The 19,154-nt window shown below is 41.3% G+C and overlaps 1 protein-coding gene across 3 annotated transcripts; it reads left to right on the forward strand.

Moving 5' to 3' along the window:
* Nucleotides 1–244: 244 nt before the first annotated feature.
* Nucleotides 245–17,771, forward strand: trim46b (tripartite motif containing 46b). Of its 3 annotated transcripts, none has more exons than XM_023409879.2 (12): nt 245–617; nt 4,700–4,961; nt 5,145–5,334; nt 5,796–5,994; nt 6,746–6,892; nt 7,203–7,298; nt 8,437–8,690; nt 9,747–9,868; nt 10,152–10,490; nt 14,199–14,428; nt 15,768–15,835; nt 16,279–17,771. In XM_023409879.2, the coding sequence occupies exons 1-12, from the start codon at nt 525–527 to the stop codon at nt 16,718–16,720; spliced, it is 2,442 nt and encodes an 813-aa protein (XP_023265647.1). In that variant the 5' UTR covers nt 245–524; the 3' UTR covers nt 16,721–17,771. The 3 variants fall into 3 exon arrangements, with proteins under 3 accessions (XP_023265647.1, XP_023265649.1, XP_023265650.1); XM_023409881.2 differs by lacking the exon at nt 245–617 and adding an exon at nt 1,522–1,573; XM_023409882.2 differs by lacking the exon at nt 245–617 and adding an exon at nt 3,823–4,137.
* The last annotated feature ends 1,383 nt before the right edge of the window (nt 17,772–19,154 follow it).

The raw sequence follows: 19,154 nt of genomic DNA on the forward strand, positions 1-19,154 counted from the left end.
GCTATTTAGGGAAAACCTCACCTCAAATCCTCAAAACCCTCACTGTTTCCATACAGGATTGGTGATGTCGGTCTACATCCTTGAGGGAACGTTACTGCTCGACACATTTGCTCTCCGATAGAGGATTCAGATTCGCTTTTCCCCGTCCAATGGCATCAAGCTTTCAACCTGCTGTGTTCCACATCATTTGAAGGCATCCGGTGCGGGATGGCAAGGGTGGGGGGCGGGTGTCTGGGTGAGGAATACAGCTACAGGCATCATTCAGCTTGGATATAGACTGAAATTAGTAACAAATTGAGGAATCGGTGTCCTCGTTTTTGTTTGTTTTTTACTCAGAAGCTGATATTTATCAGCCTTTTTGTATTGATGCGCAAAAATGTCCAGATCGACTGTCTTTTGAAAAATTATACAAATAGATTTTTACCAAACGGTAAACCGGAAAAAAAAATTATAGTTACACATTTTTAAATTGTTAATATGTACCACATGGCCTATGGCCTAGATACGTCGCGATTAATATCCAGATGATGAAAAGAGGAGGTAGCTATTTTCTTAAAATGGCAGAGATGGATTTAAAAACAGCCACATCAACGATGGAAGCTTTGGTTCGTATCAGTGTGAGTATGTGTCTGTTTTTGTGTTGTCGCTGTGTGTATACTCAAATAAAGGTAGGCTATTTCTTTTTTCTTTTTTTTATTTTAACTGCAACCTTTTTTTTTATTTTTTTTTTTTAATGTAGAACTGAATTCACGGTGTGGATGAATACCGTGTCTCCATGTTTCATCCTCCGGAGCGTTTCTGGAAAACGGGCCTGTCTGTCTTGCAATTATAAAGAAGGCCTTTGAATTAAAATGAAATACGATGCATGTGGCCGATACAATTTAGGGGAAATCCCCAGTTCTTGGTGTAGGAAATCTGTGGTGTAAGGTTGGTTTTCTTGATGCTGTAACCCACATTAATGGAGATCCTAAAATGCCTCGATCGGCACACCATACTCGAGCTAACTTCCTCTTCGGTTCTGTAAATAAATGTGCTTTTTTTTGACTGTAGATATGACAGTGTTTTGATTTTTTACTAATGGCAAAACAGCGTGGGTGCAGACTGAAATGACACGTTTCTTATTTTGGGCTCACTGGATGGTCGTTTCCATGGAGACGAGATGCAGGATCTTCGGCTGCTGCTGCTGCTGAGGCAAGGGAGAAAAGTGTGTAGATGCTGCTGTGCTGCTTGTAGCAATATAGGGTTAAATGTCATGAATCGTGTGCAGAGGTGGTTACGAGGACTGACTTTCCCGAGGTCTTCGCTCGTGCACGTTATATGACATATCACATTAAAAAAAAAAAAAAAATTATAACGTGCAGCATCTTTTCATGCAATCGAGTTAGTCATTTTACCGGTGCAGGAGGGGAGGAGGGGAAGGGGAGGGGGCGGAGGAGGAGGAGGAAGGGGGGGGGTCATTGTTCGAGATGCACTGCCTCAAACCCCTCCCCTCTTTTCAAGAGACAGCGCTGTCTTGATGCTGGGAATGTGCACGTAGTCCACTGCTGCCATGGCGCCTAGATTCCAGGTGAAGGTAAGAATGCGATGTCGCATCGCCTGTTTCACGCCTTCACCGCGCCGGGCTCGGCATTAGCAGTGCGCACTATCCATCTCAGCTGCGGGCCCACAGTTTGTCGTGGTGTTTGTGGTCTGCTGGGACCGTGATATCCTGAAATTGCGACACAGTACATTGCACGAGGGGGCAGAAAAAAAAGGCAGGCCGGAGTTGACATTGGAGAATGACACAGAGGGACTGAGATGGACTGAGGGGGAAAGTAGGTTCCGTTAATCCAGTGTAAGAATAGTGAATATGGATCTCTTCGTTTCTTTTGCAGCAGCCTAATTGTGTCTCAACTGGGGGAACGTGCCTGCAGCTGTATCATTTTATTTAACTGTGGAAACTGGGAGGGCATTGCTTGCATCAATCATCTTGTATATGTTAGTTTTGTCATCTAGCTGCATGTTGTGTGAGTTCTTGGCCTTCTTAAAAATCAAGTGGACATGCAGGAATGTACCCCTGTATATGATTCTGCAACCCCACGCAGAAACAGTGGTATTAACAGTGGTTTATGGCGCGCTGTTATAAGTTCTCCTGATCCTGCATCACATCAATGTGACAAAATCTCCAAACCCCCTATGCAGCACAGTCAGTCGGTTTGTCTTGTCCCGATTTCTGAAGTGAACTCATAGTGTCAGTGCTGCTGCTGCTGCTGCTGCTGCTGCTGCTGCTGGTGGTGGCCCTGCAACAGTTTTGGTTGTAGGCTGAGGTTGTGTGTCAAGGGCATCCATGTAGCAAAATAAAGCAGGCCATCTGAACTGGCAAAATGAATGAAAATTTGACATACTCCTCGTATGGTTCACTAACACATACTGTTTATACACGAGATCTGAGTAATTAAAACACATACTGAGATACATGAAGCCTTGTAGTAAGAGTGACTGTGGATGTGAAGTCAGAGGTTTCTGCAACAGCCTGTGTGTCCTTTTCTGTCAAATCAATGTCCTTTAGCTGGGCAGTGACATGCTAACTGCTTTAGAGGTCTGCTTTTTCCCTTGTCCCCCCCCCACCCACACCCACAAAAGCTCTGACCACTGTGGTTACATGGACTGAAGGTGCTGTTTCAGCAGTGAGGTATACAAAGAAATAAACCCATCATCAAACTGTCATATAAACTGATTAAAACGAACACTTCTACTGTGTGTGATGTGTGAAATCCAGTGTCTTTGCACTGCATTTTTTGTCCTGTTCTTATTGTGCCATGTGACAGTATGTACCACCATGGAGGCAGCATCTGATATGCTATGAGAAATATGAGCAGTAACAAAGCCAATCTATGGATGTACACTAGAGCTAGTGTTCATTTGTAGCCTGTGTAATACACATTTACATCCACATGATGATGCTGAGTAAAAAATATGTAATAAATACAGAAAGACATACAGACATACAGTAGTGGCTACTGGCTAAAGTGCTCATGTTCATATGCAGGGCTTGAATTGAAGAGATGCACTCTGTGCAGTGGTTGAATAATTAATGCCTGGTCTTAATCCATATTTAAGAAGATTGATGCCCTATGTCGCCGGTCTGGGACAGCTGTACCCATTGCCCTGTCTCTCTCTCAGTTCATCTCTGTCTCCTATAATACTGTACTTCCTCAGTGGTAAGCCTGCAATTATATGGCTAGGTATCAAACCTCACTACTTTTCTGGGTCCAACTGAAATGTGTCCGTAGATCAATTGTCTGAGTGCTTGGTCAGATTCATAGCCTAACGTTTACTTATTCTTTAATAATATGGTTCATTTTTTTAAATCAAAATGTTGTTTTAGACTATTAATTTCTTGCACGGCTGACAATATTTAACATTTGAGAGAGTTTTCAAATGATATCCAGTATGTTTGTGTAAAAAACAACTTGGGTGACTATAGTCTGGAGGTGTACAACTGGCCTAATCTTCCAGTCAGAGAAAATGCAGCAATTTCACTCCTTCAGATGAAACATTTATTCCAAACATACACTGGTTTCCAAGCATGAGGAGTTGTTAATATGACAGGTACATTACATGTGGTTTGTGATATCTCTAACAGGAAATAATAATGACTTCACAGCACATTTAGAATTTAACATGGGGTATTTGTTACATGAATGAAAAGTAATGCTACCTAATAACCACAAGGGGTCAGGGCATGGACATGAATGAACACTAACATGGCGCTGATGTCCAGGTGTGTAGAAGGTCACATGACCGGACAAGACACTGTGTCACGGAAATCAGTGCCTCCTTGCGCTAGTTTTAGCAACATGACAGGAGGTAACACAGTCAATAGAGTAAATCAGAGTTGGTATAACGATGCTAATTGTAGCCTATAAACTACTTGAGTACCGTAGTTACATGAGTACCTTGTGGGTTAAGCTAATAGCCAGCTAATGATCTCATCAGCTCCTGAACACTACTACTACAACACTACTACTGTCGACAGTCGGTATTATATCGCGATGGACACATACCATCAGATATTATTTGACAGAACTTACGTTGTCATCGACGGACACTGCTGTAACAAAGGATATTCATGGAAGAAAAGACCAGCAGAGAGAGGTTAGTTAATTATTCATACAGTAGTCTGTCGAAGGGGAAGCATGCATGTGCACAGTCTCTGAGGCAGAGCAGGTGTGCCGTGCTGTGATGTCACTTGACCTCCAGCAGGGACATTTTATACAGCCTGGGCCAACACTCAATAATAGCAAATATTGCGATATTCCCCGCCTTATGCGAAATCAATTTTTTTTTTTTCAGTTTTGCAGTTTTGCACAACCTGATGAGCCCAACCCTCATTTCACTGCTTTGTTTACTGTACATAGCACTTTGGCATTTGACAAATACAACTATGAACTGCTGTTTACTAGTAGGATCACTTATGCCTGAAACATGAAATACAATAATATAATTATGTATTATATCGGGATATTTGGGCTGACTGTATCGAGATATTACATTTTGGATATCACCCATGTTTAATATTCAGACCTAGCTGCAGGTTTGACTTCTAACAAAAGGCTAATTGAGCAGATTTGTTGCTCTTTGTACGTTACTTGGTCTTACATGTTGTCCTGAAGTTACTCAACTTATTTTTATGTTTTCACCTCTTTGCCTCCGACAGTCTAACATGAAGAGCCTGGAGCATGAGCTGCACTGCCATGTGTGTAAGGACATAGTCAAGCAGCCCGTGGTCCTGCCATGCCAGCACAGCGTCTGCCTCATGTGTGCCTCGGAGGTCTTAGTGGCAAATGGATACCCACCTCCAGAGCTTCCCCCAGAGCCCAACTCTCCAGCCTCCACTCCCAATACCCGCTCACCCCGTCAGGCACGCAGGCCTGTTCCTAAAGCTGAGCAGAGGCCCATTGACCGTGTGCTGCGATCAGGTATGGAATAACTCTTCATTTGCCATGTCAATTTAATCCATCAAGGGGGGGAGAGAGGGGGAATATCTTTAACTTATCTCAACAGAACATTGTTTCTTAATGATTATAAACAGCCTTTTTGGTGTGAGGGCTTTTATTTGCATTTTAGAATGATGACATGTTTTTTTTTGTTTTTGGTTCGAGGTCCCCATCCGCCTTCTCCATCCATGCCTCGGTCTCCGGGATATGGGACGTATCCAGGGCGACGCCGGAAGGAGGGCCCACCGCTGGTGATGATGTTCCCCTGTGTCCCCTGTGGCCGAGATGTGGAGATGGGAGAGAAGGGTCTGACTGACTGTCTGCGCAATCTCACTTTGGAGCGTATAGTTGAGAGGTAGGTACCACGAACACACACACACACACACACACACACAAACAATGCAAAAATATGCACAAAAAACTTGTAACTTGGGGCTGAAAAGCAGAAGGTGTGGGAAGATAGATCTAGTTGTGGTTGTTGCAGTTGTTGCTATTGAGGGATTCTGCAGAGCATGCACTGCAACATACGGTAGCTACTCTGGCTGACTGTGTGTTTCCACAGTCTATTGACTTTGGGGTCACTTTATCGCCTATTCAATACTGTTTGTCTCAGTCTCTCACACCGGATATTTTGCTGTCGCGTTATAGAAGTTCTCACACCCTTACATTCGGCTGTTTAGAATTGTCCTCTGCTTTTGACTACTAATTATTTGCTATTTGTTTGGCAGATCCCTTTTGATAAAAAGTTACATAATCACAGCTGTATAACTGTGGTCTAAAACAATATTTCTCTGATTCCCTCCATACCACCACCAGGTACAGACACACAGTGAGTCTGGGCAGTGTGGCTGTTATGTGCCAGTTTTGTAAGCCTCCTCAGGCTTTGGAGGCCACCAAGGGCTGCGCTGACTGCAGGGCCAATTTCTGTAATGAGTGTTTCAAGCTGTATCACCCATGGGGGACACCACGGGCACAACATGAACATATTCTACCTACACTCAACTTCAGACCAAAGGTAAGACATTCAGACACTTACTGTTCATCGACATGTGTAATATGATAAAGTTCATTTTCATATCACTTCATATCAATTAAAACAATACAAAGGCTCTCTTTTCAAAGGGTTTATAAGTTGCTAATGGCTAACTAATTGCTTTATCAATTATAAAACTTACACGTACTTACATTGTGTAGACTCAAGAGACTTTGCAGAAAAAGAAGTCTGTGAGGAAATGTTGTCGGATAAATCGGATCTTGGAATATCCACTATTATTTATTTACAAAAGAGGCACAAATCTAATAAAAGCAGATGGATCTGGAAGGAATACCTCCATTATTATTCTTAAAGGCTGGTGACTGGGTTGTTATGTAAATGTCTGATTGCCTTTCTCGGTGCAGTGCCACTTATCTTAAGGGGGATCAACTGTGTTTGCTACTCATGAGACATTTGTGGCACGGATCCTACTTTTTGATTTAGCAGTGTGAACACAAAGGTCTAATATTTTCAGATCAGATCCACATGGATTAGAACGACGGAAAAGAAAGAAGAAACATGAACATAAGTATGTGTATATATTTAAAATAGATAAAAACCTTTACATATGCTTTACTTCTGTGTTTTCTGAGACCGTCTGGCTGCTGTTGGATAAGATAAATACATGCGCATCCTCGTAATTCTCTGCTACACTGCTCTGCTCTTTCCTCTCCCCCAGGTAAAATGTGTTTCAAATACATTTGTTCAGATTTAATTTGACTCTCCTCTTCAGGTTCTGACTTGTCCAGAGCATGACCAGGAGAAACTGCAGTTCTACTGTAGGTCCTGTCAGCGGCTGCTCTGCCCGCTCTGCAAACTGCGCCGCATCCACACCGGACACAAAATCCTCCCAGTGGCCCAGGCATACCAAGCCCTGAAGGTATGACTCTGAGTCTGACATGATCTGAACTAGGTTTCTCTAAATGTCCTGCAAATTGCAAGGTTTAATACACAGAATTGTTCTGAAAACTGCACTTTAATGTTGCTTCTCTACCATTTAAAATTCAATTATTGAGTTTCGATGAAGTGAAGTGACGCACTGACATCTAAAAACAGTTTTAAAAAGAAGCCAAGCAACGTACAATGTGCAGTAATGCAGAACCGTTCAGTAAATGGTCTAATGTAGAGTTAATGTAAGACTGTGTGTAACAATTAAGCTGTCTGATGTGTATTTGTGGTCTATTTGACAGGAGAAGATTACAAAGGAGATGAACTACATTCTGTCCAACCAGGACACAGTTCTGGCTCAGATTACCCAGCTGGAGAGCGCCATCACTCAGACTGAGGTGATTAATAGTTAGGGCTCACAAAATGTTGCTGAACATGGATGTAACACCAAGCAGCAGCTAAATACCAACAAAATTGCCAAGGTTCCTGTCTGTTAATTTAACAAATATAAGGACATCTGAACTGTTATTAATGTAGTTGTCAACAAACAGATAATGAAAACTCATGAAGTTACTAGATTCCTCCTGGAGCTTTCAACTTCATCTCATGGTCTTCATCAGCTGACTGCATTTGTTTGTTACAGTGAAGAAGAAGTATAAATAAGCACTAAATATTAATATAAAAATATGAAGACATACTGTACCCTCTGCAAATACACCTGTGTTATATTATATTGTCATTCATTATCTGTTTATCCAGCAGTTATTGATGCTTCACAGGAGTTATAGCCTAGTCGCTGACAAATACAGTTATTAATACACACAAAAATATTCTTATATATGCATTCAAATACATTATAGTGTGTTATAAATTATATATTTACTGCTTATATACTACTTATAGATGCTATATATAAATATTACTGTGTTAAAATATTAACCCAACAGGTGATTCTACAATGAAAACACGGAGCCAGCTTCAACCAATCAAATTTTATTGGTCATTTGGATGCTACTACTATAATAATATTATACTACTTATAGTATAATGATATTGTGTGCAACCACTTCCCATTTTCTGTGTGATCTAACGTGTCTGAGCTTGTTCTCCACTCAACTGTTTTTCTTTCTTTTCCTAATATGAACATGTTGTACTGAAATCCGTACTTACGTAACAATAAAGATAGATGCTTTCCTGTTGTAGGTACAACCCTGCAAGACAAGTTCTGTTTCATGCCACAGATGAAAGCGTAGCTACAAATGTGCTCATGAAAGATGATGAAAATCAAGATTGCACACAGATGAAGAAACACAGTGCACAGTAGTAATCTGTCCATTATAAAGTTCTTATTTGGAATCTGCCTCATGTGAAGGCAGACACATTTTTACCAATTAATTTAATCTTATTGATTAATCTCGGCCTTCTCATAGAAAAAGCCTTATTAATCAACCGGACTTAAAGGTGATTTCAGTTAGCACCAGTTGGCTGTGAGTTGTCAGATGTTTGAACTTGTCCGTCTGTGTTATTCAACACCAGGTAAACAGTGTGTCGGCCAGAGAGCAGCTGGCTCAGAGCATCAGAGATTTGACTGCGGCGCTGGCCGAGCGCCACGCTTCCCTCACCCAGGCTCTGGAGGTGGCACGGCAGAAACGAGGCGAGGCGTTGGCTGCACAAGTGGCAGAGAGACGGGGATTGATGGAACATGCAGGGCTCATGGCGTTTACCCAGGAACTGCTGAAGGAAACCGACCAGCCCTGCTTCGTGCAGGCTTCTCGCCAGACTCATAACAGGTTTTCCATTTGTTTATCTTTGCCATCACTCTCTGTCTTGATGGAACAGGCCGTAGATTAGTTCTGTCTTTCCTTGTCAGTGTCTCTTCCTTAATTATTACAGCAACAGATTTTACTCACACCTTGTTTCTGCAGAAAACAGCTTGCAATAGGAAAAATGTTGCTCAGTATTGTTTGTAATAGCTTATAGTAATCATTAAACTATACAGTATTTATTTAATAATAATATTTTATACGGTATTTGAGAGGGATAACTTGATTATCTCTTGGTGAGTGGATCTGTGTTAAAGAAGATATGTCACTATTTTCTCTATTTTTTCTTGTTTTGTTCTAAATCGAAGTTTGCCAAATCAAAAACAACCAGAACATCTGATATCTGATACATTTCTTAACTTAAATAATGACCAAATGACCAAAGACAAGAAATCAATAATCAAAACTGAATTAATCTTAAGTATTTCCTGTGTATCCAAATCCTGATATGGCTTATTTGTCTGTGACATAGAACAGTACCGTTGTCCAAAAACATGAGGCACACAGTCCACTGCGTCACATGTTCCTGCATCATAATGAATGTGGGCACTGTAGGTTGTTTACAGTGAATACCACATACAGTACCCTGTCCTTTTCCTTTAAACACTCAGTAGTGCACCATAATGTATATTAATCCGTAGCTGAAAATAGTCCCCAACAAATACACAATTTACTTCTGTTTGGATAACATTTGCTAAACGCTACAGTGCCCAGCTGTCCTAGGAAGTTACTTTGTAACCTGTCTTTAGGAGAATTGAATGGGCCTGAGGCTTGGCACAGGCACAGGCACAGGCACAGTACGGAAGGTGGAAAGTATTGAGAGATAAACTAATGAAATGTTGATTTAACCCTAAGAAAAATATAGACCAATACCAGCCTTATCCTTTAAAAATGATCATACACCACTCCCTCCTCGTCAGTCTGTCTCGTCCTCCCATGCAGCTTGATGGAAGCATCATTTAAACACCCATCCTCCTTTATCCCTCTAACCCTGCTTCCCTTGTTTTTTTTTCACCGCACCAGGTTGTGTAAAGCAATTGAGAATCTCCAGCATTTCACTCTGGCTGCTGATCCATCCTTCAGACACTTCCAGCTGGACGTCTCCAAAGAACTCAAACTCCTGACAGAATTGAACTTCATCCAGGGTGAGAAAGGGAGTGGGGAGAGGAAGGGAGAGGACGGGGATGGGTGTGGATGGAGATAGTGGAAGGGTACAAGATAAGGAAGGGAGGGAGTGAACAGGCAGACAAGGAGAGAAAGACAGGGGCTCTTTCTCATATCACTTAGTGTAATAAAGCTGAGGTGCCATCAAATAAAGTAAGTGAATGTGAGCCAGCAATAGAAAGATGGTACGACTATGACGTGTTAAACCTCTACATTCAAGCTTTTTACTCATGGAAACTTCATATTCAAAACATTTTATCACAGCCCCCTTCGCTCCAGTGATTGACACCCAGCGTACCCTGGCCTATGACCAGCTCTTTCTGTGCTGGCGACTGCCCCAAGACTCTGCACCCGCCTGGCACTTCTCTGTCGAGTATCGCCGTCGGGGTGTGGTACCAGGAGGAGCGTCCCGAGGCGGGCTCAGAGGAGGACTGGCCGCCGCCCGCTGGGGCTGGCAGCGATTGGATGAAGTGAGTGGGACCAGTGCCGTGATTGACAGGTTGGAGATGGACAGCGTGTACGTGCTGCGGGTGAGAGGCTGCAACAAGGCAGGCTACGGGGAGTACAGTGAGGAGGTGTACCTGCACACCCCACCTGCACCAGGTGAGAGCACGCACTGAACTTTTAACTCACCCTCATTAACAAGTAAATACAGAGACTTTGACTTTGGCACAGGGAAGCTGCACAACAACAAAAGTGTATAGAAACAGGTCAAACTCTGCCCTAGTTTGGCAGGACCCCACTTAATAAGGTGTGAAGTGTACTTTTAGACATCTCATACATGCAATACATGAAACATCAAAGTGAACTTGTATTGCTTTTCTTTAATTTCTGTCATATACATAATTTAAATCCCTGGATGTACATATTACATGTGGCCAAAGTTTCAAATAATGAGGTAAACATATATAAAAGTAATCCCCCTGAGACAACAGCTCAAGTATCAAACTGCTCTGGACTGTTGTAACAAGCTGACGTCGGCTCGCCACGGATTTCTACAGACGGTCATCCGCTCCGAGCACAGCTCCAGGAACAGAGTTTATTCCAAGCCAAAATCCTGTCAAACTTCGGTCTTCTTGGTAAATGTACATACACACTCTCCTAAAACAGCCTACTTGAATAGTATTAGAGGCAATTCATGAACTCCAGTATACAAATAACCAACGGTGCAGGTTTACTGTACAGTCGTTTGGGGAACAACTATTAACAGGTGTGTATATAGCAAAATACGTATACGCAAATTGTGATTTTAAGACTAAATCCACTGTTATGTCACACAATAAGCAGGTGATGGGTGTAATACTTACTGAACACGGACGTCCTGCTGTAGTCTTTGTTGCTGCGGCTGTTCGGGCTGTCCGCTCTTCTATTCTGGGATGGATTCAGGCTCAAAACATGTACAGATGGATTTGAGAAGTGGCCATTTCCAATAGATTATGTTCTGGTTCTTAGTAGTTTTACAGTTTGCTTTCAGAACCTCCACATTGGTAAAAGGATGAAGCGGAGCTCACAAGCACAAGGTGCTGCAGCTCGGCAGGCTACCAGAGGGCTTTTAGGGAGGGGGGCCTTAAAGGGCCTGGAGCTAACAATGCCTGTTTCAGTTAAGGGCTCATCTGAGGGGCTACAAAACAGGCTGCATGAGATAAATAACATTTTTTGAGCTGTGAATCATGCAAACCTACTGTAGTGGAGTCCTAGAATAAAAATGTATAGATGGAAATTAACATAAAATATTCACTTTAATTTGCAAAGGAGAGACAAAATAAGAAAGAGTGGAAAGATTCTTACACAGATTTTGTACAATGAATTGATGGAAATGTGATCCACATTCGAGTTTGAAAACATTGGCAGTGAGCAAGGGGTAACATTGTAGGATTTGGTAGCACTGTAACTAAGTCAGAGAGTAGATGAAAAGGCAGTTGGAAGGGTGCAGTACAATGGGAAATCTGAGACATCTCTTTGTTGTCTAAGTGGATTCAGTCCATCTCCTGTCCACAAAAGGCACTTAACCTTAAATTACTCCACAGCATCTGCTGAATGAACGTTGTATATGGAACATTAGTATGCACATGAATAAGCCATTGCGTCACGGTTTGTAAAGCAGGAGCATTCAGGTCTTCTGACAATTCTCAGTTCTATCTTCAATTTCTATAAGTTCAGTCTGTTACTGATTCGAACTGTTTCCTTCTGTTCTGTATGAAATCAAGCCTCGGTGGCTTTTGCTGTTTTTCAGTATGCTGTTAACCAGGAAGTAACATGCTGAGCCAATAAGGAACTCTGAGTCACCAGTGTCGGGAGCTGTACTGCAAAAAGCCAATGATTCAGTCACTGATGATTCGGCACAATCGTTCCCGGCTGACGAGATAGTGCTCCCCACTGCATTGCAAGTGTGTGAAATGATGTTAACGATCTGGCCATCACAGTCTCCTGAGATCAGTCCCAATTAACACTTATGGGGTGTACTAGAATGCACCGTTGATGATAAGGAACATCTACCCATCAGATTTTCAAAAGCGTTGTCGGGCGCTAGGTCGGCTTAAACCCTGGGATGCTACAGTCCCTCTGCTGAGTTACAGCCGCAGATGATGTCAGGGCCGGAGTGCACATCAACAGCTCCTCGACTTATTTTAAAGGATAAATCTGTTTTTTTTTGGGGGGGGGGGTTTGTTCATAGTCTCAGCCATTGCATTTGCAGTTATGATTTATTGATTAATTGATCAACAAATCGATCAAAATTCAGCAGTAACTATTTTGATGATTGATTTGATTAATCGATTGCAATATCAAAACTTACAAATAGCTCCTTTAACGTCAATATGTGAACTGTCACGGATGATTACAGTGGACAGCTTGAGGAATCTTTTTTGCTCTCTCCTTCAAAAAAGTTCAGCTAACCTGGGAAATTATATATTGATTACATCTGTTTCTTACCTCCAATTACTTACCTCCCTTCTTTCCAGCAAAGTCGATGTATCCCCAGATCTCTGCATAAAACTTGGTGATTTCAATCCTATTGTTACTATGAGGAAATGTCCAAAATTAAAGATTTCCTTTAACCCATTGGTGCTAAAAACAAGAATGTCAGAAGGTTCATCCATCACTTTCATAAAGTGTAATTTTTATATGTAACATGTCTTTTTATATCTTCCACCCAACTATGAGTCTTTCTACTATTTTTGGTTAACAACGTATAGCCACTTAAATCAGTGACAAGTGTATGACAGCTACAACAAAATCTCATTATATCCATACAGCAAACTGTAGTTGATGTCATCTAGGAGCCATTCATCTCTTCACGCCAACTATTATTTATCAGTCACAATAAAAGCATCAGGATGGTTACCATGGTGAAACACTTAATAATTCATTCTCTTTCTTTTCTACCTATTCCCATCTCCTTTTTCCATTTTTTACCCACCATTCTCCACTTTCAGCACATCCTCATTTTCTTCCTCTTTGTTTTCTCATCTTTCTCTCATATATCATTTCCATTTCACAGCTTTGTACTTGTCATCCTCTTCTGCGCTACTTCCACGCTGCCAGTCTACGTGCCTCCTCCGGAACGTAAGAAGTGCATTCATATCTCTTGGCCACACCTCCGTTCCCCATGCAGCATAATTATCTCCTCTTCTCCTCTCTCTTTGTGGTCATCCCATGCATCCTCTGTTCTTCCACCCTCCCCCCCCCCATCTAGACACCCACTCACCCGTCTGGCTCTCACTCTACCTCCTTAAACGAGATCTGTCCGAGCGCTGATGATGAGGTTTGCAGTTTGTTAAGACCTGAGGCTTAACAACGTGGATCGGATTCAGATCCAGGGCTTTTTAATGGTGGAGTTGAGTGACTGGTGAATTCCTTGTGTCCCTGTACTGGAGGCTGTTTTTTTCCTTCCTGCTGTTGCGTATGTTTCCCCTGTAAGATGTATTTGAAAGATCTGCACTCCCCACAGCCAGAACGTCTTTGCGACACCTTTTGTATTTTACTCCCTGAGTCATCAATGTATGGATCAGTGTCCTTTTCTCTTCCAGTGCTGTTGGGAGGAGGTGCATGCCTGCTCTCTGTTCCCCTCCCCTTAGTCTCTTAATTGTTTATTATTCTCCTAATTTCTCTTCTCCTTGCTGCTTTCTGATTGTAAATCTTTACCACTCCCCCTCCGTTGCTTCCCAAACTTCTTCTGTTGCTTCTTAACCCCCTATATGTCGTTTCTGAATGCACCTGTCTTCTTTGTCTTCTCTTTACCCTCGTGTTTTCTTCCCTCCCTTCTCTTTCTGTTTTCCGTCCCTGCCCCTTTCTCTGCTGTGTCCCTCCCAGTGCTCAACTTCTACCTGGACTCTCGCTGGGGTCTCCATGCCGACCGGCTGGTGGTCAGTAAAGAGCAGCGCTGTGCTCGTAGCGTCCCTGGTCTCTCTCTGCTGCAGGCTGCTGACCACGCCCTCACTTCCTGTCACCTGACCTCGGACCTCCTGGTCGGGGATGTAGCTATTACACAGGGACGTCACTACTGGGCATGCTCAGTGGAGCCTGGGTCTTACTTAGTGAAGGCAAGTAAAGTCAAGTAGTAAATATATTTTACGTACAGAATACTACTACTTATTGGAATCATGATCAGACTGTAACATTAAAGCACAAGTGACATTAAAGCTCGGTTTCAAAGATTTTCTTTATTACATTCAACATTAATAAGTAACAAAGGTTTGAACAAAAGTTCCTCTTGTATTATTTACCAAGTTTAACACAAAAATGCTAGCTTGTTTCATAATGACTGTGTGGGTGTGGTTTGATCAGATTTATAAATCTATGTCTTGACCTGTTTTCAACAGAGCCCCCTGCCCCACTTCAAACCAGTGAGAAGAGCTTAGTGAAAAACACAAAGTACAGAAATCTCTTTATGTGTTCATGTAGGGTCCAAATTGTTAATAGTAAGAAGCTGATTGAAAATTTGTTTTTTAGGGCCTTTAACTGATCAACATTCTGATCAGCACTGTTACGAAACTTAAACCTTTTTCGTTCAAAAAACAGATTTTTAGATTTAAAGTTCAGGGTCACATTGTGATGCTGCAGTGAGAAAGCTGGGGCCTGCTATTCCTAAGATCTAGAACGAATCCTGTCCTCAAATATGTCTGATATTTGTCACCAGACAAGTGTGAAGTACCTGAATTTGCCCAGTAATGCGTGTGCTGCTGAGAGTTTTATGCACTGCTGTTTTTAATTTAAGTGGGTAATGACAAGGAAATAAGGATCAAATAAAGTTTTGGTTTCTTTTAAGGTGGTTTTAGCTCTTTCCCTCTCTGGCTCCCTTTTAAAACTAAATTCCCATCCAGTTTCAGCTATGCAGCAAATGGACACATGGTTCTTTGTTAACTTTGGGAAAAGTAGATAGAGAGATCATGCCTGAGCCAAAACGTGTGATTTGTAGAGGTAACGATGTTTAAAGTATTTATGACAGTTAGCGGGAAAAGAAGCACAACACAGAGTGAGAAGCTTTGGCCCCCACAAACCTCCCATGACTGCGTTGTTTCAATGGAAATGACAAGTTTACAAAGAATAATGAGAGGATTTTGCGAGTGTCTTATGTTTATCTATATTGTATACATATGTGCATTCTAGGACTACACATACTAAGGCTTTAATTTGTATTGTATCTAATATGATCAGATTAACTCAGTGATTACAGATGTGAGGTTTAAGATGAGTTATTTTTCATGAAATAGTACAGGAAATAATCACCTGAGAGAAGCCTATCGTCTCTTAAAAATGCTTTTGTTTCTGCGTCACTTCAAATAATTGTAGCTGGGGAAAAGAGAGCATTAGATCAATCAGTTGCCACAAGACAAATGCTTAGGTAATTACAAATTGTTTGCTTTTTTCTCTTTTGAACAGGTTGGCGTCGGTCTGGAATCTAAACTGCAGGAGTGGTTTCACCTTCCACAAGACATGGCCAGTCCACGGTGAGTAGCTGTAGTACAATCTTTCCCAGTCAGGTCTAATCACTGCTTCTGTAGTACATGGAAAGATTTTTGAGAATCTTGGCTAAATTGAAAAAGAAAAATGAAATTATAACCTGGTATAAAATAAATAAATTTATTCACAATAACCAAAAACCAATAACCCACCAACTGTGACAGTAGCACTGAGTCATTTGTAACACACGTGCTGCGATTGAGGGTGCATGGGAAATAGTTAAAAAGTGAGCGAAAGAAGTCAAAATAGGAGAATACACGTAATGGATAAATGTTTGAAACAACCCGCTTCTGCCGAGCCACGTTGTACAGAAGTAGTGCGAATGCAAACCTGACCAGAACCTACTGAGGCCTCAATAACGTAAATTATGAATTCTTTTGTAGTAGCTGTCAATCTCATCCTGATTTTATAAAATGTGCTTCGTTTCCAGCTACGACCCAGACAGCGGTCATGACAGTGGAGCAGAAGATGCCTTGGACTCTGCTCCGCCTTTCTGCTTCCTCACTATGGGAATGGGTAAAATCTACCTGCCCCAGCACAGCAACCACCACCACAGTAGCCATGGGAACCGAGACCCCATCGCCAACAGCAACGGCCCCTCCTCGCCCACAGGCGTCACCTACCCGCTGCCGCCCCGGCTCGGTGTGTGCCTTGACTTTGAGAAGGGCCGTGTCACTTTCTACGATGCCCACTCTCTGCGACCTTTGTGGGAGGGTCATGTAGATTGCTCTGGCCCCGTGTGTCCGGCCTTCTGTTTCATTGGTGGAGGGGCCCTGCAGCTCCAGGAGCTGGTAGCCAATCGGAACGCGGATCAGACTCCGGTCAGAAGGGTAACCATCCAACCCCGTGTCTCCAATTTAAATAACAATTGATGCCTGATCTGAGGTTATATGGTAATTTGGAATGTAATTGGTAATTGTGAAGTATTTACTCAGCTAGAGCAAAAAGTTAGACATCTCAGCGATTTTGTTTTTGTATTTAATTTTCTTTGTATGAGAAAATGTTTCTATAGCAACAAATATGCAATGTAATTAAGTTTCTTACATTTTTGTTATATGCATTTTTGCAAGAAGTATTGCTTAAGTGGTGTCTGGTATATCCAGCACTTAATATGTAATTATACCTTTGATGCTTGCACTTGTAGCCAGGCTATATTGCATACATTTATAAAACTAATGTAGATACAGCACCACACAGTGCTGTCTTTCCTGTAGAAGCTTTTACTCATTTCATGCCCATAATACTTAAAGCTTAACATATATTTTGATTTAGAAATATGATCATTATGTGAGTAAAAAAAGGTCACAAATATTTTATTGCTCTGTTACTTGTGTTTAACCACACAGTTGAGGGCATTTCTTTGCCGTTGGTGAAAACTTTCCAGTCCTTCACCCATTATGATCCCAACCAAAGTTATTGTTGTTCTGGGATGTAAATGTGGTAAATTAAAGGTAGAGAGGAACAATGAGGCAATACTGTAATTAGGAGCTCCAATTATACCTCTGCTGCACAGCTAATCACTAGTTTCCACAGTTCTGTTTATGCATTGCTGTTTTGTATTTCAGATACGAGTCTGATGTCTGTGTGTGTTTGTGTGTGTGTGTGTGTGTGTGTGTGAGTGTGTGTGTGTGCGCTTTTGTGTGTTTACTTCGCTATGTGCATGGGTGCGTGTGCGGTTTGACTGATAACAGCGTTGATTCATTGGCTGACGATGAAAAGTTGTTTTCTCGCAAACAGTTCTTTTGATTTTTTTTTTTATTTTTTAACTTTGCTTGATTGTAAGTTAATGAGCAGCGCTTCTTGTGCAACGATTAGCAGATTAAATCCATGTAAACTTCACCTGCTGGCAGATTGTTTGCAAAAGAAAAATGGATTACAGAAATAAACACTGAATAAATACAAATTGTTTAAATTACGACAACACCTTATGTTTCCCTTTGTTGTTGTTTCTGTTTAGTTAGAATTCAATCTGCTTCATGTGGTTTTTTTAACCGTTCCCACTTCACCGTGAGGGTGAATCATCACTTGTTTCACCACGAGGGGGCAGCAAGACATAGCAGAACAGCAAAGGCATCTCCAACCTCTTTTTAACACACTGCAGCTATTGTAATGATTTTATTTGGAAAGATGAATAATTGCACCTATTTTCCATAAAAAAAAAACAAAACAGTTTTTTAGAGGAAATTGGCAAACATAGATTTTGAAATGTGCTGTTAAAATTGGAAACTGGAGACAATGCCATCTTTTTCCAGAGTTCTTAAAATTGTTACAGATTTGCTTTTGCTTTAATGGATTTTTCATGCAGTGTATATCACCTGCCTTTTTTGTTATTATACTTACATTCACTACAGTTTCTGGCTTTGTTTACATTAAGCAAAGCTAATTAAACAAAAAAAAATGCTTAAATATATAACCATTTACATTGCCACACTGTGATTGGCCACTGACAGTCATGAGAAGAAATCGCTGTTTAACAGCACACAAACCTTTACACATGCTGGCTGATCTGGACAACCATCATAAAACGCAACAAGACGATTCATGCCAAGTTTTTGAACTCAATACAGAATAGCATTCACTGCCAAATGGTCTCTTATACAGTATATATACAGTATATGTATATGGATTTATGTGTATGAGGGGCTGAGCAGAAATTACCTGTAAATCAAACTTTATTGTTTACACACATGCAATAAAAAGCTCACATAATAACAGACATAAAATTTGTGTCCTTTTGTCCGACATGGCCTCTCATATACTCGATATGGGTTTAGTTTCGTGAAGTGCTGAGGACGCAACCTATTGGCTGATTGCAATCTAAAATAGAATACAGACACAGCAGACCATTCAAATACCTCTAAACATGGATCCAAATGATGACATTTTTGGCATTTCCTGAGAGGAAATTATTTCACATGGAGCAACAATCATGCCCGGCTCAGGGATTCCTGCTCAATGAAACACCTTGGGTGAGAGTAATGAATAGTGATGACCATCTGCTTTTGATAGAGATATTAACACCTCACATGTGTAGGTACTTAGCATTCCTTATGTAAATGTAATGTAAATCGCTGGAGTTTACCTTTTATGAGCTTCAGTATGAAAATCCACATATGTGTTTAATTGGACCCACATTCAAGGGGAAACTGTAGAGGAATTTGGGTTTGACTCGACCACAGAGGGAAAATAAAAATGTAGAAAAAAAAAAGAGAATCAAGAAAAAAAATAAATAAAGTGCACAGCCTTGACACAAGCCAAGGTTCTTTTTTAACGTCCTAATACAAGATGAAAATACTGCCTCCAAAG

The sequence above is a fragment of the Seriola lalandi genome, unplaced genomic scaffold (genome assembly GCF_002814215.2).
Source record: "Seriola lalandi dorsalis isolate HSWRI2012SDOR001 ecotype SW California unplaced genomic scaffold, Sedor1 jcf7180002054408, whole genome shotgun sequence".
Lineage (NCBI taxonomy): Eukaryota > Metazoa > Chordata > Actinopteri > Carangiformes > Carangidae > Seriola > Seriola lalandi.